We start from the raw sequence: 25,756 nt of genomic DNA, 5'->3' as shown, positions 1-25,756 counted from the left end.
TAAAATTGAACTCCTTCATGACTTTGTGGTATTTTTTTTAAGTACGATGCAGCGATCCTACGTAAAGTTCCTCCCTGAAGTATTTGTAACGCTGATCATGTTACGACCACAAACCTCTCTGTATTTCTTTGGATTTCATGTTACATAGCAACAGTGGTGGATCGCTGTGAAGTGGATCCTCCTTTCACACCAACTTTCCACATGAACGGACGGAGCTTTTTGGCCATCCTTCCTATAAAAGATGCCGCAAGCTCAGTCAGACTTGAAATAGAGCATCTACTGATAATCAACTTTCGAGTTTTGCAACGGATTCTCAACTAGATTTAACTCTGGACTTTGATTGGGTCAGGCTTTGATCTTCGTCGTTTGATTGTACATCAGTGTGTTGGTTTTTAAGTTGCTGACCAGCTGAAGGGTTCTGATCACGATGCTTCTGTCGTCATGCTTTACTGTGACGGGGCTGTACTCGGTGAGACGCGTTAATTCCCCCATACACGTCACGTGCAGTCCAGAAAGATGAATTTTGCTTTTACAGATAAAAATCGACAGTTATACGGAAGGTTTTTATTGTTTACTTAATAAACGATACGCGTCATTTTCAAGATGCCAGCAGAACGCTTTGTCATGCTTGCTTCCCTTCCGTCCGCCTCTCTCTGTTTTTTTGTTTACATGTCAGTGGCAATTTGTGTTTGTTGAGCATTCTAGGAAAAAAAATGGCTTCCCTTTCATCCAATCTTCCCAATTATCCGCCGTCGATCGTGCTGCAGGTTGCACCTCTCTCCGCAGCAGCCGCGGAGGAGATCGGTTTTGTGCTCGCTGAACAGCAACAGCTGCATCCACTTAAACAGACAACTACCTCTGCACACCTCCTCCTTCTTCTTCTACTTTTTGTGTGTGTGTGTGCGTGTGCGTGTGTGATCTCCACCCCCCTCCCACCTCCCTTGCTCAGCAGTGGGCAGGTCACCCTGAATTATTCATCAGTGCGAAATGAAAAAGCTCATGGATATTGAATATCTTTTCTGAAGTGGTGGCCAACATTGTGTGTGTGTGTGTTTTTTCCTTCTTCTCTCTTCCTTTTTTTCTTTTTTTTTTTACTTTTTTTCCTCCAGCTGAATCGAGTAAAGAGCAGCCGATCTCATTGGCAGGGTATTTCAAAGGTTAACCAATTGCTTTACCTTGTGCACATATTTACTTTTTTCATGGTCCATGGCCAGCAAGGTGAGCGTTGAGAAAGAGAGAGGATGAAGAGGAAAACGGAGGAAAATAAATAGGTTGGGAATAAAAGGTGAAACGGTGGACATTTTTCTCTCTGAGGATCTTTCTTCTTTTCTTGAAGTGCTGCACCGCCTCTCTTCCTGGAACAAGCGTGCTTTTGGCCGTTTGTGGCCATCCTCATCGACCAGTTGTCATTCATTTCCCATTGTACTCCAGCCTGGTCTCTTGCCCTGTGGTTTGATCTGTGGCTCATGCTGTAAATCAATGCTACCGGTTCTTGTTCATTCAGCTCAGCTGCCAGCAAACACAGCGGAGCCTCTCAGAACATCTCCCATGCGAGAACGCTTCAGAAAAGCGGATTAGCAAGAAAAGTCTCTTAAGTGTCAGTGGCCTCTCTGCTGTGACTTTATTCTCTTTTTCTAAATGCTGGAGACATTATGCTCTCATGTGAATCGTTATTTGTCCAGTATTAACTTGCATCGGTGTCTTTATTTCATTTTATTTTTTAATGAGCGAACTGGATACTGGTTCCCAGATGGGTTAAAACTTATTTCTTTGTAGCACAGATCACTAGTTCATGACTGGCTACTGGTTCACCCCTATATTCATTTGTGTGTCTAATTGCTATGAAAGAACAAAAAAAAAAAAACCCAAACAACTAATGTTGCAGTTATTTCTTAAAACAAACCTGTAGAAAAAGGACGGTTGTTGATAAAAGACCACAAGCCATTTCTCCCATTAGCGCTATTCTCGCTTGTTTGTTTTGGTTGTATTTACCCAGAATGCCCTGCATTTGGAGCAGTCTCCTGTCCGCTTTACATTTCTATTCAAACCTCGGTTTCACTCGAACTAAGACCGAGATTTTTAGGTGGGCCGGACTTCGCTTTTTTGCTCCACATCAGAGTACGATTGCGCATTCACACAACGTCAAATGAGCCAGACTTTATAGGCAAACAAACTAGAGATCTGTTAAAAGCGGACTTAAAAGAGCTGGTGTGAATGCAGACTAAGTACTTACCAATACTCAACCAGCTCTACAAACAGACTATACTTCTCTTCCGTGCACTGCGTGTTTTCAGGTCTTTTCAAGTTTCAAGAGTAGCAAAGAGAAATAGCCGTCAAGCGAAACAGAAACAATAAATTAAATAAAACCAAAAAACTACTCAAGGTGCCAGTCCTTTGTTTTCTGCTTTGCATGTTGCCCAGGAGGACTTAATGTTTTATTATTCATTAATACCTCGGAGAACCACACAGACCTGACCCTGCGTGGCTCCCATATGCCATTATGTTACTACCGTGCTTCCTGTCGGTCATTACAGTCCATTTTCCTTCAATACCAGTTCCTACCTCGGCACAGACAATTACCCAGGAATCCTTTTAAGAGTATTCCCAGGCTGAACAAAGACCAAATGTTCCTGCAGGAAGCGGTAAGGGGCTTTAAGTGGCCAACCTTTTTCCAAAACCTATTTTTAACCAAGACATAATGACTGACAATTGGAGAAAGCAATTTGATTTTCTCTGTGAAAAAGAAAAAAACAAAAAAGCAAGTCAATCTCTTTGTCTTTCTGGAAACCCTTGAGGGACTCATTTGTTTAGGAACATCATGTTACCTCCAGGTTACCATGTTTTAAGCTCCACCGCGTCTCTGGTGCTGATGTCATACCTGGACAGCATCAGGTGACGGGCGTGGTGTTCACAAAATGCACCGTTCTGCAGGCTACAATGGATTTCTGAGTATTGTAGGACCTTTGGGGAAGTGTGAAACATCATCTGGCACGGTGGAGGGAGGCGGATGAGCAGGTGGGCGGGAGTTTATGGTGATAAAAACGCCTGCAACTCTTTAGCAAATCGAGCTTTAAAAGGCTGTAAGTGGACACCGCAAAATATCTGAGGGGCTGACTCCTAGCCGACAGGACCCCCCCTGACCCCGGAGTTTTTATCGTAATGGAGCACAGCTGGGCTGCAGCTTGGACGGGTTAATAGCCATGTGACAGCTTTTCAAGAGGGAATGGAGGGGGCATGGAGGGGAGGGGGGTTGCATGCATTTGTGTGCGTGCATGCATTTTATTTACTCGTGCACTCTTGAGTGGCATCCAGGGGCCACTCTGAAGAGGGTGGGACTTTGTGCTTCTCTCTCTCGCTGCCAGGCCAGATGGCTCCTGTCACTGCAAGAAGAGGAGGAGCGATGGAAGGAAAAGGGGGGGAAAAAAGGAGGGCGCTCAGAGTTGGCCTTAACAGAGCTGGAGTGGCCTTGTCCCCAGAGCCGCTACATCTGGAGACCACCTGCAGCTGGCTCCAACTGCTTCCTCCCTCCCCAGCTCCTTCCTCCATGCTTACTTTCTCACTCCATGATAGAGGGGAGGGGGGAGTCGGAGGCAGTGGTGGCAGGGGTGTGTTTAGCCAGGCTCTGTGCCCATGTTTCTGCAACTTTCTTTCTTTATGCGCTGGGTGGAGGAGGCCCAGGAAAAACAGTGGTGACGGCGGCGGCGTAACAGCAGAGCATAATGTCTTTTTACTTTATGGCTGCAGCAGCAGCCTCTGAGAGTAAAGAGTTTTTGTATTTGCTATATTTCTCGCTTTGTTGTTTTTCTTTCTTTCTCTCTTTTTTTTTATTTCTCTCCAAGTAAAAAAAAAAAAAGGCAGAGTGAGAATGTTTGCTTTTCTTCCCTCCGCTCATGCTACAACTGATCCAGAGGCCACAGGGGGGCTGTTCCTGCCTGGAAGATAAAGCCTGCCTGCCCTCCTTGGCTACCCCCAAATAAAATAAGCTCATTTGCATTCCCATGCTGTAATTTATCCCTTCTCTTTTCCATTTTTTGCTATCTCCATCCGTCATCCCTGCATCTTTTCAGCCCCATTCCTCGCGGTTCCGCGGGGACCGAGTCGAGGGAGGGGTGGGGAGGAGAAAAGATGGGGAATTGGAGAAAACAAAAGCAGAGAGGCACTGTTTACTTAGGTTTGTTATCTGGACAGCTGCTGTGATGTGTGTGTGTGTGTGTGTGGGGGGGGGGGGTCAACCACCCCTCAGGCATGTATGTCAACACATACATGCCTGAGGGGTGACATTTACCCTGCCTACAAGTACGAGTCAGGTGAATAAACCTGCGCTTCTTAGTTAAATATTTAATACATGAAAATTAACAATGCATCAGAAGAAAACTATGCCACCTGCTGAGATACAAGTAGCATATTTTTCACCTTTTTATTCCCTAGAGATTATGAAATAAAAGATAAAACTGTGCTGCGGGTTTTTCGATAGAGATGAGCGTAATGGTTTCAAATCATGACTGTTATTAAACTCAAAAAAAAATGCATCAAACTAAATCCTGTTGGTAGGAGTTCTTAGTTTCGATGTGTCAAGCTAAAGAGAAATCATATTTCAAAGCACGACAAGGAGAAATTGTCGCTCTCAGTCTCCAGAGCATCAAGGTTGAACTTATGAGTTAATTATTGTTGCATCTGTTCAATCATAGACGAATTGTGGCTTTTATTTTACTCACAAGAGATTTGTTCTCTCATTCATCTGTTTATCTTTTATCCTGCCATCTGTTTATTCATCATATATATATATATATATATATATATATATATATATATATATATATATATATATATATATATATATATATATATATATATGTATATACACACACACACACACACACCAGTAAAGGATTAACTTCCTTTACTGGTAAAACCTACAAAATAAAAGCACAGATTTCACAATGAAACACCATATGCTTCAAAAATGTACAAGTAAATAAAGAAGGATTAAGCCTCTTTGAAATGCATTGGACCTTGCTGTTGTTTATATACACAAAATGCTGAAATTATTGTATTTAATTAGCAGATGGTAAAAATTAGACCAAGAAAGAGAGTAGCAGAAGCTAAGTTCAAGTTGTGCTAAAAAGCTGCATCTTCAGAGTGGCTTTGTGATTGCAGCGTAAATCAGAAGTATCCAGTTCACTTTGATTTTTCACACAAGTCCAGTGTGAACATTAGCAGATAATGATTCCCGACTGCCTGTTCTAAACTACCAATTTAATTTCCCTGTAGAATAAGGGTTAGGGAAAGCTAAAGAATAGACAGAATGTGTTTGAGAAAGGCAGTAGTAATGGAAGAAAACGAGGAAATGGAAAGCTTCCTTTTAAAAGATTACATGGGAAATCCTCTGTGGTAAACCTGGTGGGAAGCGGAACCCCCCCCCTTAACCTAAGTCCAGTATCTGCATTGGACCCATGGACCTCCAGTCGGATGCCCTGAACTCAGGCCTTGTCTCCAAGCAGCAGGTTGGCTCGCCCTCTTGATTTCCTAAAAATCCCTTTAAGGGCTTTAGGGGGATTTAACTGGCCTCTACATTCAGCTCGTTTCATCAGCCAAGTTCTTGCACTTACAGGAAAAGGGCAAATACAGTATAATTAGGCTGGTTAAAGAAGAGGGATTCTTTTCTGTGTTAAATCCACATAGGAGACTTGGGCCAATTGTGGGGTCTTCCAGAGCGCGACTGCTGCTTCTGATGTTTTACTATGCCAAGGGTTGGGGCTCAAAGAAGGCATCCAGCTGGAGGGAGATTACAGTCTGCATAATAAATCTAATAAATATAAAGCAAACTGCATTTTAGAATAACAGCTGGCTCAACAGCTAGTTTTTTTTTTGTTTTTTTTCAGCCACTCTGTGGAGAGTGGTCATTATTTTTGGACTGCACAATGTCTTGCAAAGTTATTTGTAAGAATTTGCAAATTTCTTGAAATTTTTTTTTTTGATTAGATGATGTTACAACTGCAAACTTTTGGGGGGGTTTATTTAAATTTAATGTGATTGACACATTAGAGCATATTTGCAAAATGAGGAACGATGCCCGCTTTTAAATATTTTATCAAACCTTTCGCTTTATTTACAGCTGCAAGTCTCGTCAGTTATGTCTTTACCAGCTTTGCACATCTGGAGGCTGAAATTTTGCTCATTTTTTCTTTTGTAAAACATCCGCAAAAAGTTTCGCTACAGACTCTGAATTCCTATGTACTTTGACTGGACCCTTCTAAAATGTGAACATACTGGAATTCAAATCCTTTATTTGTAGCTCTGGCTGTTTTCCTGCTAGAAGTCATAGGATTTTATTTTATTTTTTTCATCAAGGTTTTCCCTGTATTTCTATTTATCCGTTGTCCCGGCTCCTCTCGCCAGCTTTCCTGTTCTTGCTAGAGAAAACCATCCCCACAGCATGATGCTGCCATCGTCACGCCTCATACTGGGGATGATGTGTTCAGGATGCTAGTGCTTTCCATGCACTCTAAAAGACCCACTTTGGGTCTCATCTCTCCTCTTCATGAGCACATTGAGTGAGTGTTTTGCAATGTAACTCTGCTTTAAGCAGCCAACAGAAGAGATGGATTTACCACTGTTGACTCTGGTGGGAGTGGGGGAGGAAGGTTGCAATATTTCTTTGCGTGACATTATACTTAGAAGGCTTAGAACCACAAGAGAAGAGAGTAAGCTATAAAAACAAACACGGATAACCAAGTCATTTATTTTCGTGCGATAATATTTACTGACGACGGACGGATCGTTGCTGCGGCTGAACCGGTGCATTGTGGAAACAGATGTGAAGTCGGTCCTGGTTTAAACTCGCGTCTGGCTGCCTTTCGTCTGTGGAAGCAGTTGTTTGTTTGCAGGGAGGCTCCCTGCTGTGCCAATCTGTTCTCATTAGTGTTCCGTCGCCCTCTCCAAACGCGTAACAACGTTTTCATCAACTGTTGGACTCAAACATTATTAAGCCCATTGAGATCAACGTTTTTTATATGGCTCTTAGAAAGAGGAGAGAATAGGCAGAGTAGTCCTCCAATTTGAATCATTTTAACTGCTTCTCATATAAAGAATTAAGCTGAATTTGAAATCCTTTACACCCAAAACGAATGCAAGTAAGGTGTCCCTTGCATAAGGGGTAAGGCTAGATAAGGACGTGTGTCATTTTGCCACAAGTCACGGTGAGATTGTAAGACAGGTAAATAATTAATCTGCCATGTTCATTTTAGGGAACTGCAACAAAGAGAGTCATACAGGGATTACCATGTTTTCATATTGACCAATAAATGCTGTCTACATGCCAACTGGTTGTTTGAATCAAGCCCTGTCAATGTCCTACAATTGCTGTAGTGGTTGGTGGAAAAACACTATAATAAACCATGGCAAATTATCTAATTCCCCATGAAAATCCAAATGTATTGCTTTTAATGTGAAGGTGACCACTGCGGTTGCTCTATTTCGGTAGCGATATTAGCACAACTGACTCAACTGCTAAATAAAGACTGATGCAGAGTGTATAGTTTTTAATAATGCATAAGCTGCTAATACAGGGCTGCACAAAGCAGCAGCAGTATGGCACTATCAGTGTGTGCAGTAAAAATAATGCAAAGGACCAGCTGAAAAGAAAACGTTAGTTGTTAATAATGCATTTACCTTGTTGAATGAAGTCTCACCGTGGATGACGCTCAGAGTCGATAGTGCCCAGTATGCTAAAACTAAACAGGTGAGAAATGGAAGCGAAAATTTCACACCATCACTTTTCTTAACATTACGCAGCTCTACTCGTTTATTTATTTACTGATGTCAATTGTAAAGTGGCTCCGTTTGAGCATGGATCACATCTTGAGTCAACCTTTTTTTATGAAACTTGGTGTGAAATATAAGGGCATCGATGTTTGTGATGTTTTTTAAGTGTTTTTTTTTTGTTTTTGTTTTTTTTCTTTCAAAAAACAATTAGCAGTCAAATAGAATACAATTTCTGTTGTTAGTATGAAATTTTAAACTATAGCCATCAATTGCAGAGTCTACCGTTAATAGCAGTCGATTAATAAAAGTGTAAAGTTTATTTTCATGTTTGTGGAATATTTGTTTATCCAATTAATGCAGCTGCAGTCATCATGCTACAATCATAATTGGACTGTCATCATTAACAGTTCCTCATGTGGGCCTGTTTGGAAAAATAATTGGTCGTCGTTGATTTGGAGTAAAAAAAAAATAAAAATGTCTGTGCTACTGTCACTAGCATGAGTGGAGTTTGTCTATCACTAGTGGGATATTTACTCTAAATGTGTGCTTTGGTCAGATGACACTAAGACTGAGATTCTCTGCATTAATGACTCCAGGTGGATGTTTTGTGAAAAAAAAAAAAAAAAAAAGGAATAAATGTGAAAGACTATCTCAAACTCACAAGTATGGTAGAGAATTTGCTGTGGGCATTTTCTTCTTCCTCTCTTGAACTTTGGCAGCATCCATGTCATTGAGCTATTTGAATTACTTTTCTGCTTATTTAAAAAAAAAAAAAATCTGGTTTGATTTGTTAGAGAATTGAATAATTGTCCTCCTTGGGCATTTCTGAAGGATAGTGATGGAAAGCAGACACAAACATACAAAAACCCTATAAAAAACCTACGAGGTGAACCAAAGAGAAGAGAGCTTAAGCGAGAACCCAGAACTCTGGACAGAATGTGCAAAAACGACTGGTCAAAAATCCTTCTGTAAGCGCCAAGACATGTGAAATGCCAGAAAGGGGTTGTAAAAAATATCGATCCATTAGCTTGTTACCTGTAATTTCTCAATCATGGATTTTTTTTGTCCTTTGTACTCAATATATGTAAAAGGTAGCCTTTTTCCTAATTTTGACTCATTGCGGATTATTCTACTAGAATAAAATATTCATTTGTAGTGTGCCTAATTTTATGTTAAACAAAACATTTAAAAAGTGAAAACGCTCTGCACTATTTACCGTGGCATCAGAGGGGACCACTCAAACAAACCTGCAGTGTTCCTTCACACTTCACCCTCCTTTACCTCTGCTTTTATCCCTAAAAATTCCCAACCTCCCAGATTGATTCAGTGTCTGCTGGGATGTGATCCATCTCTATCATGTTCCATATTAACATATCTCTGTCAGTAGCCCTCCCCCCACCCCTCTCATTCTACCCTCTGCTGCACTTTCTCTTATGTTATTGAAGCCAGAAAGATCAGAGGGGCAGCCATATCCCCACACTCCATCAAGGGTGTGTGTGTGTGTGTGTGTGTGCGTGCGTGCGTGTGTGAGTGTGTGTGTGTTTGTTTCGCCGGCTGGCAGGAAGTTGAAGCCTTTGATGGTCACGCTCCTCAGATGTGTCGTTTCTGTAGACGGCGGCTCCGGTGACGTGCCGCGTCTCTGCTTGTTTGGCTTTTGCCGCTGAGGAAAAACACACACAAACACACACATGAAGTGAATGCACATCATTATTCCCTGCAGGTGACATTGTTTTTTTTTGTTTGTTTTTTTTTTACAAAGATGGACACTTCCAGCCACACAGTGCCACAGTGGATCCACCTTTCCACTTTTCTGTCACTGATAATTGCTTCTGACGCCGGACTTTCTGTATATTTGTTGCGCTTGTCATGCAGTCGATGAAGTGTGTGTGTGTGTGTGTGTGTGTGTGCGTGCGTGTGTGTGCGTGTGTGTGTGTGTGTTTTCTCTGGTATGCCCTGAACTTGCTGCAGAGTGGCAGGGAGGCTCCACTTGCTTTGTTTTTCCCCAACCAGCCGCTTCTCCTGCCGGTCATTCAGCCAAACGATCTGTCACTCCAGCCCTGCTCCTACCTTCCTCTCTCCTGGGATCAAACTGTGAACTTAGCACACTTCCCTCTGATAACTTCCTTAAAAAATCAGCAACAGCTGCAAGCGGAAAGTATTGTTCTAACTAGATATCAGCACTCAAATCTCCCACTGTGACACTAAACATTTCAGAATGGGCGCAGGTTTCTGTTTGGGGATGAAGCAGGGAGGGGAACAAAAAAAGTCAGGAGTTATATTAATAAATTTTATATTTTACTTTAATTTTACTTTACCAATCAATCAGGTTCAATTTTATAGCACATTTCAGCAAAAGTACATTCATAAAAGATAGTATACAGTCAACAATTGATTGAAATGGTAGCAAACATTGCATTTTGATGAGTGCCATACTTTACTCCAAATCCCATTCACTAAAGATACATTCATATGTCCATCCCTCTATCCATCTATCCATCCATTCTTCCTGATTTCATAAAGTCAAACTCCTGTGAAAATATCTGCTAAACAGTGTGGGGTTTTTTCATTTTATAGTTTAAAACCATCTGCAAAGATTGGCAAACTCTGGAAATCTGAATAAGTGAAGCACTGAAATTCTGACGAGGGTAATGCAGAAAAGAAGAAGGTTGGATATTGTAGAACGTGAGAAGATGATAGGAGGGACCAAATAATTGGGAAGGAGAGGAGAAGAGAGTCAGGGATAGTGTGCACAGCTAAGTGTGGCGCAAAAAAAAATAAAAATGGGGCAGGCGTTCTGAAAACACCGAGGAGTCCAGATCAGGAATAAAAAAGGAAAAGGGAAAAAAAAAAAAAAAAAACTGGGAGCAGAAGCAGGCGGCAGAGGAGGAGGAGGAGGAGGAGGGGGAAAAGAGGGAGGAGGGATTGTGCTTGTGCGGATCCTATGAAGTGATTGCAGCCTGTGAGCCCAGAGAGCACGGCTCCGCATGTTCAAGCTGGCATTTCTGATTTACTGATTCTTTTTTTTATTTTTTTTTTATTTGTATCTTCGGTGAGATTTTTTTTTTCTCTCCCTCTGAAACAAACCAAACCAAGAGGATGCATAGTGATTGTTTGCCGCGCAGCTGACAGCAAAGGACGCAGCACAGAGACTTTCCAGCTAGCGTCCTCCCCTGACCGCGTTTTTTCTTCTTCTTCTTCTTCTTCTTCTTCGGGAGATTATAAAGGACAAAAGCTTTTCCTTCTTTTCTCCTGCAGCCGATCACCAGCACCATCTTCCTGGCGTTTGTGCGTGTGTGTGGACAGAGACGCAGCGGAGGGGTGAACGGTGCTTCTTTTTTTCTCCCAGCCATGAAAGGCACGGACTAAAAGATGATGCAGCCGGGGGGCTTAGTGTGAACTCGCAGTGCAGAAGCCCCTTCCCTTCACTGACGAGGCCAGAGCGAGAAGAGTGACTCTGCGTGAGGAGGGAGGCAGGGAGGGGAGGGGGGGTTAAGGCATTGCAGGAGGAGGAGGAGGAGGAGGGGATACCCTTCTTGGATTTTTTTTTTTTTTCATAGAGGGTCTTCCTTTTTGATTTTTCTGTTTACAAACTTTTTTTTTTCACCTCCAACTTTTCAACCACCGACTTCTGTTTTTGTTGCGATGCTCGGGCTCTGAGCCTTTAAGAATGTGGAGGCAACATTTTCCAGGCAAGCAGCATGTTTCCTGTTTTCTTTTCTGGATGTCTAATAAAGTCTGGCATGTCGGGGGAGATGGGAGGGGAAGTGGGTGGTGGGGTGTGTGAGTGTCATGAATAAGAGGGGGTCTGACGTGTGTGTGCGGGTCGCTGTGGTCAGTAACGTGGCCGTCTGCACCTGGCTTGTTTTGGTTTTCGACCTGCGACACTTCGGGGTCTCAATGGAAGAATTAAAAAAAAAAAAAGATGGAGGTAAGGGGGCGGGTCTCCAGCCCGGTTGTGCCATGTGGGTACCGGCTCGTCAGTGCCCCACAGAGGGCACCGCTTTAAACATGCGTGTGCTCAATTTCTTGGCAGGGGGACGTTCTGGTGTGGCGAGCCGCCAGCTGGGGACAGGGGTGGGGCACTGGCAGCGCCAGGACAAGTGGCCTTTGTGCGCTACTTTTGGGAAAGTGAAAGAAGTGAAGGGCACAGAGGGGGCTGTCAACAAAGGGTGCTTACACCCTCCCTTCTTCACCCCCTCCTTCTTTTCAGCCACTGTGTAAATTCACCACACACTCTGGCGGAGTGCCATTGGAAATGGAAGGAAGCTCCATAGAGGAAAACAAAGTGCTGTTTGACTTAATGGCACATCTGTGCATTATACCACAGTCAAGCTGCTGGCTCATTGCCAAGGTTCTAAACTGGTTTCCATCCATTAATTACTGACTCCATACAAGTGCATTCCCACTGTATCGGTGTGTTCCTGTAGGCATCGCTTTGCATTTGCAGCTTGTCTTTAATGCATGTTGCAAACTGTGGAACACTGGTGTGTTTAAAGCTGTCTGCTTGGCTTTTCTGTAAAGTCAGTCAAGCTCATTTCAGATATAGCTTGCCGCCTATGCAGTAACTTGTACTGTAATGTCATTAGGTTTTGTTTTGTCTTTTTTTCACTTCTCCAAAGGTTTAATTTAGTCAAAATGAAATCTGCTGCCCTCCCAAAAAACAAGCTTCCGTTGCACATGCTTCTGGTGACGTCACATAAGGCAGAAGTCTAAAAATGAGCAATCTGACATTAATCTCATTTAGTCTGCTTAAAATAATTGCTCTATGTTAGAAACTAAAACTGAAGCCTAATATAGCACATGAAAACTTAACATCTTTATCTTTGTCAAAAAAAAAATATTCCAATATGTAAAAAAGGATTTCTTTCAACTCCTGTGAATTGTTTTGTAACATAATGATATTTTTGTTAAAAATATTAATATGCATTAGTACTTAAAAAAAGTAGAAATGATCTAGTGCTTCTGAATTAGAAATTAACAAGCTTTAGCCCATTTCACACAAGAAACTGTGCTCAGAGGCTGTCCTTCTGCTCATTCTTAGTTGGAAAATCCTTTTAAAGATGCATTTCAAAATCCTTACCATCTAATCTGAGCAGTGAATGTGTTACAACGTATGCAAGTATTTACAAATTCAAGAGCTAGACATGATGCAGTGACCGAATAAGAAAGGTGAATACATTTCTGAATGAACATAATAAACAGGAAATGATTTTTTTTTTTTTTTTTAAGTGATAGAGGTGAAGAAAATAAAATGCCAGTGGTGACTTCGGTTCTCATTTTGCTCTAAAGTGACTCAAAGTCATGTAATGCAGATTTTGTTTTGATGAACATAAATTCAAGGAAACTGTGAACAGCTTGGAATAAACCATTAAAAAGCCCACGGTGGGTAAATATTCCCAGTTGTTAAATCAAACGCACCCTTTCACTGGAGAACATGCCCACCTCTGAACTGCCAACTGTGTGGCTTTTTTTTTTTTTTACTGTTTAACACCGCACGTTGGCCGTGTTAAACAAAAGTAGGCAAACTTTGAAGCTGGCATCGACTACTTTTACTGTCGAGAAACATTACAGAGAACCTGTATACATCTGTGCAGTGTTACCGTGACAACCAGTGATTTGTAGACATCTCTTCAGAGGGGACATCTCTTGTCATTTGCTCTGACGGTTGTGGTGGGGTTCTGTTTGTTTACATGCTTCTGTTCAAGTTCGTCATTCAGAAGTGTTCATTGCATCAGAGTCTATTTTGAAACCTGTTAAAACCTGCTTGCTTGCTTGCTATAGAGATCACTAAAGCCAGCTGATCGGCCTGATATGTGCGCCTCTTGTGATGTCATTGACCCGAATACACACAAAGCAGAATGACCCGTTTCCTTTCTTTGACACCCTCCCTACAAAAAGTTGCACTTTCTAAAATGCATCAGTGATAATCCGTCATTGTTGCCCAGCTGGGATTTTGTTGTCTACGTACAGTTGTTAGTACGTAGAACCAAAGAGCGCCAGTGGGAAAGAATGCACCACAAAAATGAGTCTCATATTTGTTTCCTCAAAGTTTCGGTTGTTGTATTTATGAGATGTGTGTTTGTCAGGTCTAGAGGTGAACATTGTTATTATTGTTATTTTACTTGTGGACCTCAAATTTTAGCCAAGCTCGTTTAACTTTTGAGCAAACTGCTTGGAAAATGTACTTGTATCACTTACAGTTTGCCTGTTATTTTTGCCTGTGACCCAGAATTGTAGGGCACAAAACAAGACGGCTGTAATTCAGTTGTCTGTGTCACAATTTAATGAGAATAAAAAGTTATTTCAGCTGAGTTTGGCTCTGGGCTGTAATTTATTCTAGATTTTATGCCGTTGCGGCTTTAATCAAGACTTAAACACGTTTGCTTAGGGGAAGTTTTACAAGCGAGGAGAGTGGCAGCTTTTTGATCTGGCCAGTAACCCAGGGTGGTATTAAAATGGGATGACGAACAAGCACCATAAAGAACATAATTTGCTATGTCGTGCCGAGAACACGGTTGCTATTGCTTTCATTTCGGTCAATAGGGACGTGACGGTTCCTTAGAAGTGGGAGGTCGGGGTATGTTTGCTGTTGATTAGGCCACGTTTATGTTGGGCGAGTTGAAGTCATTCTGTGGTGTCTTCTTTAGCAATGATCTAAAGGGAAATATGAAAAATAGACCTTCCCAAATTGGAGCTGTTTCTGTAGATCTTTGTGTCGTGGTAGCAGCCATGAAGAGGGGAAATAAAAGTGGCTCCGTTGAGCAGCAGAAGTAAGAGCTGGCCCAGGGCAGCGTCCATGCAAGGCGATGTTCACATCCCAGCCTCTTGTTGTTTGACTCACTGCCTGATGGCGACCGTGTTTCGGGGGGTTAAACTGCCGGCCACTAGCAAACTGCCGCTAGTACCGACACTAGCAAACAGCAGCGTGGGGTTGCTTGGTAACAGCAGATGATAATGATGATGATAATGAGAGCGTGGTGGAGTGGAGTGGAGTGGAGTGGTGGAGTGGAGTGGCTTGTCTGGTCCCCCATTTCTACCTTCCTCTTGCCCTGCTCTTCTCTTCTGTCCCGTCTTTTTCCCCCCATTTTCTTTTCTTCACTTATGATCACATCATATTCCCCAGTAGCCACCCCTCACGTCTTTGCTGGTCCCTTTCCCCCCTCGGTCCTCCCCATCCGAGGCAACCTAACACCAGCAGCAGAGGCCAGCGGACTCCCCGTTCCCTACCACCACCTAATGGAAACTCTGGTCTCATCTCCCAGCGCTGCTCCGATGTTTCCTGCTGCCAGACTCTCTTACTAAGTGTTGCTGGCTGAAAATCCGAGGCCTCCGGCCTCCATTCCTCTACTGGGGTGATTAGAATCAAAACCCTTAAGATGTGAGGTTCTGTAGATCTTAAAAATCCTTGTATTCTAACTAAAAGGATGTTTTGCTTTCTTCGTTTTTTTTTTTTTGTTTTCTTTTTTTGGAACAACCCTAGTTTTCCGAAATAAATATGATTCTGACCTAATTCTTGTCTTTGTTAGGTTCTTTAATTAATTAGGAAAGGGGTTTTCATTTTAAGACCACCTGGGACCGCATGCGTTGTTGCCGGGATTTGAAAAAAATTAAAAACATTCGATATCATTTTTTTAGTATGGCCTGCTTTTACCATGTTAAGGCTAGTAATCAGCCTACTACAAGTTTTATGGTATATGAAAGCGTTAAATAGTTGCAGTTTCATTGTGGTGCGCATAAAGTTTAAAGTTCTTTTATTAGAACGGCGCCATTCAGAGTTTTAAGGCTGATTTCTGATGTCTCACAATAAAGATTTTGATAAGTTCAGATTTTCTCTTCCCAACTAATTAAAGATTTAAAAATACTTCACATACTATTGTTGTCTATCCTTCCCAACCAGTCAATTATTATTAATAACAAGCAAAATCTCTAAAACAAAGACAAAATTATTTCCACGCTGACTTTCTAAACTCTCGTAGCGATTGCTGCAGTTAGCATTGTCAGCATTTCCTCAGGTCTTGCTGTCTCGTTTCTTACGTTTGCAACAAAACATGCACAGCGAATCGCTGGCAGCGACAGTTTGTAAAACCAAAGAGCGCCATTCATCACTATCTCTGTTTTTAAAAACCACAGTTGGGAAGTCTCATAGGTCGTGTCTGTGAAGCAGCTGGCTGCAGGAGTGAGTCAGTAGATGTCAGCTTTCTGTTTTTCGCACTCCAGAAAGAACATAACTCCAAACAGTGAATATTCTGCTCACTAACAACTTAAAAGCTGCTTCTGAATCTAGTAATTTGTTGGATGTTTTTGCTTAAGACACTGTGTAAACTGAAACGGCAAAATAAGTAACAGACGACGTTACGGTGGCTATAAAGATTATGTTGTGGCGCAAATGAATTTGAGTAAACAGCGCGATCGTTTTACTTCAACCCGAGAATCTCATAACGTAAAATTTGTTTTATTTTTATGTCTTTATCGTTGTAATTAAACAAGCAGACATCTCTTCAATCCCTGGTTTTTGTTGATTTGCTTTTGACTTGTTGTAGTGCTTAGAGGTAATTAATTTTGAAGAGGGGAAAATCATTTTCAGGACTAATCACCAGTGAGAAAAATCATTAACCGCAGCTCTGGATCTGACAGACTATATCATTACACAGACCCAGCAGGGGTTGTGTATTTGTGTCGAAGTGTGCTGCACGTTTCTTTTGGCAGGTAAATGCACAGCGGCATCTGCCTCCCTTAGTGAAAATTAACTCATACGCAGCGGAATCATTAGAAACAAAAATAAATAAATAAATAAAATCCACACACACGTTTAGCAGCCTGGCAACAGTTTAGCAACAAGCAGAGGAAGCGAGAAGACAGAGGAATGAAAGGAAGCGAGGGGAATTAATTAACGGAGGAGGGATATTAAGAGCACTCTCTCATGCCCCCTAACACTCCACCGTGCTCCAGCCCTCAGTGATTAGCACATTTGTTGACATTTGATGCACCATGTCTAAGTGCATCTCCCTCTCTCATCTCCGCACGATTCACAGCTCGGTTTAAATCTTTGGTTGGTTGCCATGAGGGGGGCAAGCGGCAACGCCAGCGCCTGTTGGAAAAACAACAACAATAACAAAAAAAAACAACAAAAAAACATGGCTGACCTGCTGGAAGCTACTCTTTGGATGTTGCTCTGTAACGTCGCCACACCGCTGCTAAAGCAGAGAGCTAACCGAGAAGGAGTTAAATTTCGGTCTGTATTAAATATGAGCAAATCCGGAGGTGACAGTAAATCTGATGAGATCTGGTGATTGCCTAAAGGGTAGAAAATGGAGGATTCTACCTGGATAATTGGTTCTCCCTGAGCAGCTCCTCCTATGTGAAGCAGAATGTGACGCGTTTCTCTAGGTCTAACCATCAAGGAGGTTAATTATCTTTAAAAATACACTACGGATAAAAGCAATGTGTAGTTATGTGCGATGGAAAGTAAACGCTTCAGTTAAGATTTAATGGTTGACACATTGACATCTGCGTTAGAGCGTTACAGTTTTTATTCTTGGACGGAATTACAATTTCCTGCAGATTGCTTAGTCTTATTGCATTTTTTTTTCTTTGATCTATTAAAGAGTCTTTGTATAAGAAGTTGGTCCCTTGCAAATGTATTCATCTCATATTTTGTCACCTGACAGCTAAAATCTTAAATATATTTGGATGGTATTTTATGAGATAGGCAGTAATAAAGTTATGCATAAGCCATCAGTGTGAAGTAGACAGAAGATGATACCTGGTCTTCAAAGTGTTTTTTTTTTTTTTCTTTTTTGAAGCAAAGTAATCTTGTGTATATGAACCATTTCAATGTAATATTTTGAATAATTTTTTTAAAATAGTTTTTCAAGCCCCATCATGTCTTTTGCAACAAACTTTTCCAGGATTTCCCTGGACCAGCTTCCATATTACTGCTAAAGAGCTTGATGCTGCCACCACTTCATGTTGCAGTTCAATGACATGAGTCTCCCACCTGAGGATTTATGCAGCTCTTCCATAAAGAGCTGCATAAGTTTAGGTGGACGGCCATGTCTTGGTTGGCTTGCAGATTGGCTTGTGATGTTCTATAACTGAGCTCTAGTTTAAACTTCGGGGGGTTAAACTGCCGGCCACTACCCTGACCTACCTGCTGTGTTCTTTGGTCTCCACGATGAATCTTGCTCCCTTATGTTTTCCAAGATATTTCGGAGGCCTCTGCCAAAGAGCTGGATTTATACTGATACTAAATTACACACACGTGTTATAACACATTATGTGTTTTATTGCAAGTTCTGAATGCGTTTGGTTGCGCAGGAGTTTATCTAATGTCATCCTATGGGGCGTCGTAGAAATACACTCAACACTTTTTAGGTTTTTCTTTACAAGCATTTGTGAAAAATTAAACGGTTGTGAATATGATAAAGCCTAATCGATACGAATACTTTGGGGACTGTACGCTTCATCTGCATCTATTGTTACATGAATCCCTCTCAAATACATAGAATGTGTGGGATATATATATATATATATTTTTTTTTTCAGCTCTTTCACCTAAAAACCCAAACTTCACTTAATTGCTCAACTTGAACATTTATTTTCCCTCTTTGGGAATTTCTGAATATTTTGTGTAATTTTCACGTTTATCCTAATCCAGTTCAGACGATTCGCCGCTAGGTATTTTTGACCTGAGCATAATTAATCACACAGCCATCACTCTTAAATCTATTTCCCCCCACTTTAATAAGAAGGTGCTTAAAATTCCCACAAGAAACAACATCTAAACGGAGGAAATTCTATCCTACATAATTACAGACTATTTCCAACGCACAAACCGCAGGCATGCTGTCAAAGCTGCACGGCGCAGAGGGAAAGGTGCTGATAAGGGTGTCATGAATGGATCACTTATCAGAAGCGCATGCGGCGGCATTGTGAGGCTGACAGACCCAGTGATTCTGGTTGAGGCTGGTTTGATATACACGCTGTCAGTTTACCACGAGGGGAGTGTTGCCTGTCACCTCCGTGCTTCCCCAGCCTGAATACATCATCTCCTCTCCATCAAAATCAGCAGAGTGAAAATCAGCCTGTCACATGGAGGACACACACACACACATCCGCGCTGCGCCGCGTGCGCCTTAGCTTCTGGAACGGAGAAGGAGGAGAAAATGATGGGAAAAGAGGAGGAGGAGTGACAGTCGAGGTGAGGGAATGACGGAAAGGGGAAGGTTGGAGATCACCGAAAGACAGCTGAGGAATGATAGCCAAGGTCGGTAGGAAATTTTATGTGAGAAGAGAGATAAATGACTCGAACACGCAGCGGGCAAACAAATGCGCGGAGCCAGACTTCGGCAGAGAAAGAAGAGCTGTCAGAAGATGCTTATCGCACAAGGATCCCCAGGAATAAAGCGCGATACAGCAAGACGATGCTGTGAGATGTAGCCGAGGAAAGAGTCTGCAGCGGGGAGATTTAAAGAGTAAGAGACTGAAAGGTTAGCTAGAGACACAGAGAAACTCAGTGGATGATTCAGAGTTCAGCCAATCTAACTTGTGCCTGAGGGTTTGATGGGGCCTGCCAACATCTTTTCTCCCCTCCTGCTTCATCCACTGCTTCTCTCACCTACACACCCACTCCTGTCTAAAACTGTTACATACAAGCACCACTTCGATTATAGCACTTGTGGCTTATTTCTGAAAGGCAGAGCTCCGCAGTTGATGCTTTTTTTTCTTCTTCTTCCTCTTCTTCTCTCTTTTTTAAATGTTCACGTTACAAGAAATCGGTGTGATGTGAATGGGTTCGTCGAGCTGGTGGAGGAAGTTTGCTTAGCTCACTGCTCTGATTTTTACACACACACACACAAAAAAAAGTCCAGTGGCGATCAGAGCAAAGACAAGGTTGTTTTTGAGGAGATGCAAACTAAAATTTTCACCTCGCTCTCTCCGCTGTGTCTCAGTTTGCTGAAAGAGCTAAGAAATGTCTTGCACAAACCCTTCAGTAATCAGTGATTTCTGCTGAAAATACTGGGGGAAAATCCCCCCAAACAAACTCAGAGAGGGCTGCTGGAAAGTGTTGCAAAGAGTTTCAGCTGCCAAAACAGAGTTTGGTGGCTTCAGCTCATTTTTATTTACATAGTGGCGACTTCACTGCAAATGTCAAGTCGCACGGTCTGAAAAAGTACGCGAGTGTTTGGGAAAGCATGGAACATGTGAATAGTTTGCCGTCCATCCATCTGCATTGGTTAGTAAATTATCCGTCCATTAATATAAAAATACGGAGTATAATACAGATATGTTTTTATTGTCCCTTAGTCGGAAAATAAAGCACCAAAACAACAATTGAGAGACTCTACTGTAAAGGAAATCTACAAAAGGGTAATCAATGTTATTTTACTTTAATCACAAAATATTGTTTTCTTATCATATTGCCCCATGCTGGTCGTCATATAATATAAACATGTTGTGTTTGACCTGGCTAATCAGTGGATATTTTTAGACTTAAAGGCTTAGTTAATTTGTCTGATCCAGGTTAGTAATTGCAGGTGTAATGGATTCTGTATTTGCAGTCCGCTTTCTGCCATCTGCCTCTATTAATGTTAAATGAGCTGTCACAAATCAGAGGCAACAGACAGTCGCTATGCCATCACCTGTCCGCGGCCGAGGCGGGGGGGGGGGGCATCACTGGCAGGGGTCAGGCTGTCTGTTTATCAGGGCGCACAGCGTCTCGGCACCACAAACGCGGTGGAGGATAACGGAGGTTTTTGCCTCCGACCTCCACTCCTTGTCTTGCACGCAAGCGGTGTTAAAAATAAAGCGGTGCTAAAGCGGACGGCAAAAGCCCGTCAAGCGATCACCATGACAACAGACAGGCGACGGGGAGGCGAACCCTCTCGCGCTATGATATCCACTCGGCCTGCCCTAAGAGGCTGCACTGCTGGACTGCTCCCTTTTCTGCGCGCCTCTCCTGTCGTTTACGTCCTCAGTTTTTCCCCTTTCATCTCCCTCACCTCTAATATGACCCCTGGGAGCTTTTAAGGCTAACAGGCAGTGCTCGGTCTGTTTTAAGCACACTGCTTTTCCCTTACCACTTACATCTGTTTATTTTTGTGCTTGCAACAGCTACACAACCCTATTAATCTTAAACCTCCTAATCTCACTGTTATCTACCCTAATCAGCCTGACGTAATCCCAATGCACGCTGACCAAGTGAGTCTTCTAAGTGATTCACCTGTGTCTCAAGTTGTACAGTTAATACATATATTGCTCAAATTTTTTTTCTTTACATGATTAACTAAAGGTCAGTGTAACATTTATTATTACATTTTGAACTGAACCCATTAAATTCCAGTTTCAGTGATGAAAGCCTTTCCCCACTCCCATAATGTTGCGTTCAAATGTGTACACATGCTGAACAAAATGCCAGATTTGGTGGCATAAAAACTAGATGATATAAAAAAAAAATCTGTGTACTTTTTCCACATTTATTTAAATATGTCATCTGGAAAAATACATTTTTAGAAAAACAATAAAATAAACATGAAATAATCTGTGTGCACACCCTTAAACTCATACTTTCGTAAAGCTCCTTTTACTTCAACTATCAAATTGCGAGGACATCTTATCTTATCTGTCTCTACAGCTCTTACGTAGATATTCTGTTATCTCTAGATCTGGACTTGGTAAGGTCATTTCAAAAATATGAATGTTTTTCAAGTGACCATTGCATTTATTTTATTGAATACATACTTAAACTTATTGCAGTATGGACCGCAAGCTTATTTTCGTCTTCATCTTTCCAACAGACACCCGAAAGGCTTGTGGGCTAAAACTGACAGATATTTGAAGGTGTTAATAATTTAATGACAATAAGCCCTGTTACATTTGAACTAAAGTAACCCCAGATTTTGACGTCGCCACCACCATGTTTCTCAGTGTGCATGGTGCGCTTTGAGTGACGCTCAAGTGTTGTTTTGGGCCAAATATATTTTTTGGACAAAGCATCAGTTTCAGTCCAGCTTTTTCAGTCTGCAACTCATTCTCAAAGTTTCTATTGACCTCATGGCAGCCTCGGGGACCAGTCTGTGTCTTTTTTTTTTTTTTAGCAATTTTGGAAAAACACCTGCTTTTCCAAAAGCAGGTGTTTTTAGTGATTTAGTTTGAAAGGCATATGAAAGACTGACTAATAAACACGTCCAATTCAGCCAAAATGCACAATTTGCATCAGCATAGGCAAATTTATTCTAAAATTAAAACAACACAAAGTGGCGGGACCCAAGAGGGGCAAAAAAACAAAAACAAATGATGAGCAGAGATACCATGAAAGAGATTAGACTTTTAGGTCTTTATTTGATTCATTTAAGCGTGTTACGTCATCTTAGATTGACCCATTGCTGCTAGCCATGAGCGATAAACATGATCTCTGTGGCGTGAAAAGCTGTTAATCCGTAAGGAACGCGGTCTTTCCATCTCGGGTCCATCTGTACATGAAGCAGCATGAATATTTATTCTCCTCACTTGTTAACATTTCATGAAGCAGGGCTGATAATTGTCTGTCTTCTCGGCGCGACACGCCGTTTTCTGCGGGGATGTGTGAGAAGGTCGAGCCACCGGGGGAACTCGGCTCCACTCCGCTCTCCTCAGTCTAAGTGAGAAAATGGGGAAGCGACCCGCTCGGCGACAGAACCATAAACGCGACACATGCTTTGTCAGCCGCGCCGCCGTGCAGATGTGAATCGGCTACGGGGTTTGTTCCAGGCTTGTAACGTTTTCTCGAGCATTCTCCATTTCGGTGATACATTGCTCTTTTGAGGCACGCCGCGAATGAAACTCTTCTGTGAAGGTGCCGGTTGCAGGGTTTTTTTTATCCCCCCGCCCCCCACACACATTCCCCAATGGAGGCAAATCTAGGATCCTTGCCTTTAAAAGCGAAGAAATGCTTGTCCATTCAGCTTGTAGTTGTCAAAGCGCCACCGTAGGGAATATATTTTCTTTTTTTTTTTTCTTTTTTTTGCTGTGTGAATATACTTTTAGCTGCTTGCGCTCATGTTTAGGTGCACAGTTCCAGAGTGTAATGCAGGTGTTTCAGAGCTGTGATTCCGAGAGTGTTCCTGTAAATCTAATCCAGTCTAGAGTAGGTGCATTGATTTATTGAGCAGGCCTTGTTAGTACGGAGCAGCCGTGCTTCCCGCTACATTCTAATCACCTCCTGTACTCACGCCCAGCCTTTTATTTTTCAGGAACAGAATGATGCAACGAAACCAGCTACGTTTTAATTCGACGCGCGTTTGATTTGATGGTTCTTTGACGTTAGAAATGATAGTGTTTGTTGCCAAGTTTTCCATTTTCAGTTTTAGTAAACTCTGATGCTTTCGCCCAGAACTTAAGAAGTCATGCAAGCGAGTTTAGAAGCAGTTTGCATGAGTTTGCACTGTAGAGATTTTAGTGCAAACTCAGCGTGTTCCACTGGAGACGGGTCGAAATCTGAAAACAATAAACAGCTTTGCTCTACTCTTTTTAACATTCTTGCTGTCTGATGAAAGTATTGCCTCAATGCGTAGTACGTATGTGACCCAAACTTCCTCAAGAAGTACAATCTGCTCTTCCTGTAGAGACGGCTTTTCTGTCGTCAAATTGTTGCCTTTAATGTTCACTCAGAGATTCAGTAAGAGAAACAGGTAAGCATTGTCTCTGTGTGATCAGCTATTGGTAGCATTGTCAGTATTAAATGTGTTTAAGCACGTTCAATTTCTTGATCAGTTGCTGTTTCTGTTGTCTTTTTCATTATGTGATGCAGCATTAGTTAGCATTTTATAGCTGTGGCTGATGAACTCATATTATGTTTCAAAAAAACTGTTTCCCTTTATGCGGGGTAGAAAACATTCCTCTTACCTAAACGGATTGATATTGATTATTTTGGTATTTTTATCAACAAGTTCTATTCCCCAAATTGGCTTTTATTTAGGCAATTCAGTTCTTGTTCTTGTCAGCCTTTCATTTGGTTCTGTACAAAATGTCTCATCCTTGTGTTTATGGACTTTTTATGCCTGGGCAATTCATGGGTCATTGCATTTTGCCAGGCAGAATCGCCGCCACTCCAAGTTGATATATGTAAGAAGTCTAAGCTTTTTAAATTACCCTTTTATTCCTGTTTTATAATTTCTCCCCCCCAAAATTGGGAATATTCCAAGTTTTAATTTGAGTATTTTACTTATTCAAGGGAGGGAAAGGAATCCCAACCCCTTTTTTGGCAACAGGCCACATCTCTTTAGGTTGTTCTTCTTCTGGTCTCTCTCTTATGCTCTCTTCTCTTCAGCTCTGCCTCACACGTTTTCTAAAGGCTGCGCTTCTTTTGGGTCAGTGTCCCGCAGAATGACCCAATGATTACCCAATGATTCAGTTCTCTGGGAGAGCTCAGCGAAATGAAAACGAAAAGAAGGGTTCATGGTACCAGGCACTGTCGAAAGGTGCCACCCACATTTGAGCCACGGTTGCAGCGATTCTGCAACAGCGGGTGTACATGTGCAGTAGACCCGTCGTCGCCTTCCAGCTTTCCTCCAGCGCTTAATTTTTCTACATGTCTGAAAAATCTGATCAAACGGAATGCTAGTGTCAAAGTGTCAAATAAGGCAATGCCAGACCAACAAAAAGGCAGATTCTCAAAAGAAAAAAAGGGTCAGAAATGTCTTTTGAGAAATCTTCAAAATCCTAAAGAACTATTTATTCAGGAGCATCTTAATTATTAATTACTTCTTGAAAGCAAAGGAAAAACATTAGTTGAGACTTTCCCACAGTGCTTTAAACACAACAAATGATTCTCTGCAGCCCTGTACACTAATCCCCCCCCACGCCCTCTTCTCACGTGTATCTTTCAGGTATTCGGCCCCAAATCATGAACGGGCCTATGCATCCGCGCCCGCTGGTGGCACTGCTGGATGGGCGCGACTGCACCGTGGAGATGCCCATCCTGAAAGACTTAGCAACCGTCGCCTTCTGCGATGCCCAGTCGACACAGGAGATCCACGAGAAGGTAGGACACACACTCTTCGTCACACACAGCGGCGTGCACCGTAGCAACCGAAAGCTGATGGGGGAGATTGCTCGTGTCCACCTCGATCACCGAGCTGATGTGTGAATCGTGTTATATTGGCCTCATGTACACTCGGCAGTTAAAAAATAGTGGCTTCATTATGATTTAATGTCACTTTGGGGCATTGGGCGTGATGCCTATATCAGTGCCATTGTTCTAATAGAGAGTCTTGTACGGCGGGGATGCAGTGTAATTACATTGGCTTGTCGAGGTTCTTTATTGTCTTTTATGCAGCGCTCTGGCTGCAAAACAATATACGTCTGCAGAGATGGGTATCACCCAGGAGCGATCTCTCCATCTGAAGATGGAGAGCGAGCCGCTACATCTTTTCGTCTCGCTGTCTTTATGAAAATAGGACATATTAAAAAAGAAGCATTTGCATAAAGATCAATTCAATCACAGACCCCGGGCAGAGAAGAGGCGAGGGAGGGGAGCGGGGGGTGCCTTTTTGTTTGTTTTTAACACTACCTTATCAGGAAAAACATGATTGTAATGTTCACCTCAGCAGCATATTCAGCAGTTCGCAGTAATAACCCGCAGTCTGGATACCCAGAGGGGCGTGATAGATTGAAAATGTCCAATATCTCTCCTGCGCTGCATGTATGCAGAGATGTAGTGTTGATAACTGTGGAATTTCTGCATAATGTAGACGAGCGCGTCCGCGCGCCTACGTTGGAGTTGCGAGTTGTGAGTTGTGTAAAACTAAAAGACCAACGGGTCTCCTGCCGGATCCATAACTTTTTTTTTTTTTTTTAAGGCGAGACGGGAATGATGACACTCGAGCGATGACGGAGCAAAAAAAAACCTTACAAACCCACTTCAGTGAAATTCAGCACCTGTGCTCGTCCGCCAAGGTCAATGATCCTTTGTGTTTGTTTCGGTCGTTACAGCCTCATATACCGCTTGTAAAGC

General features: G+C 42.2%; 1 protein-coding gene across 3 annotated transcripts in view; it reads left to right on the top strand.

Moving 5' to 3' along the window:
• Positions 1-25,756, top strand: part of LOC106921709 (C-terminal-binding protein 2) — a 110,680-nt gene that overhangs the window by 64,534 nt on the left and 20,390 nt on the right. For 2 of the 3 annotated variants that reach the window (XM_014993560.2, XM_088016618.1), the window contains exon 3: positions 24,630-24,784. In XM_014993560.2, the coding sequence (XP_014849046.2) occupies positions 24,630-24,784 (155 nt within the window). Of the gene's footprint in view, positions 1-23,350; positions 23,433-24,629; positions 24,785-25,756 lie in introns of those variants that run through there. The other variant, XM_088016617.1, reaches the window with a different exon arrangement.

Source organism: Poecilia mexicana, unplaced genomic scaffold (assembly GCF_051168715.1).
Source record: "Poecilia mexicana isolate PSO_F unplaced genomic scaffold, ASM5116871v1 scaffold_19, whole genome shotgun sequence".
NCBI lineage: Eukaryota > Metazoa > Chordata > Actinopteri > Cyprinodontiformes > Poeciliidae > Poecilia > Poecilia mexicana.
The sequence above is the reverse complement of the archived record's forward strand: the minus strand, read 5'-3'. Positions and strand labels throughout refer to the sequence as shown.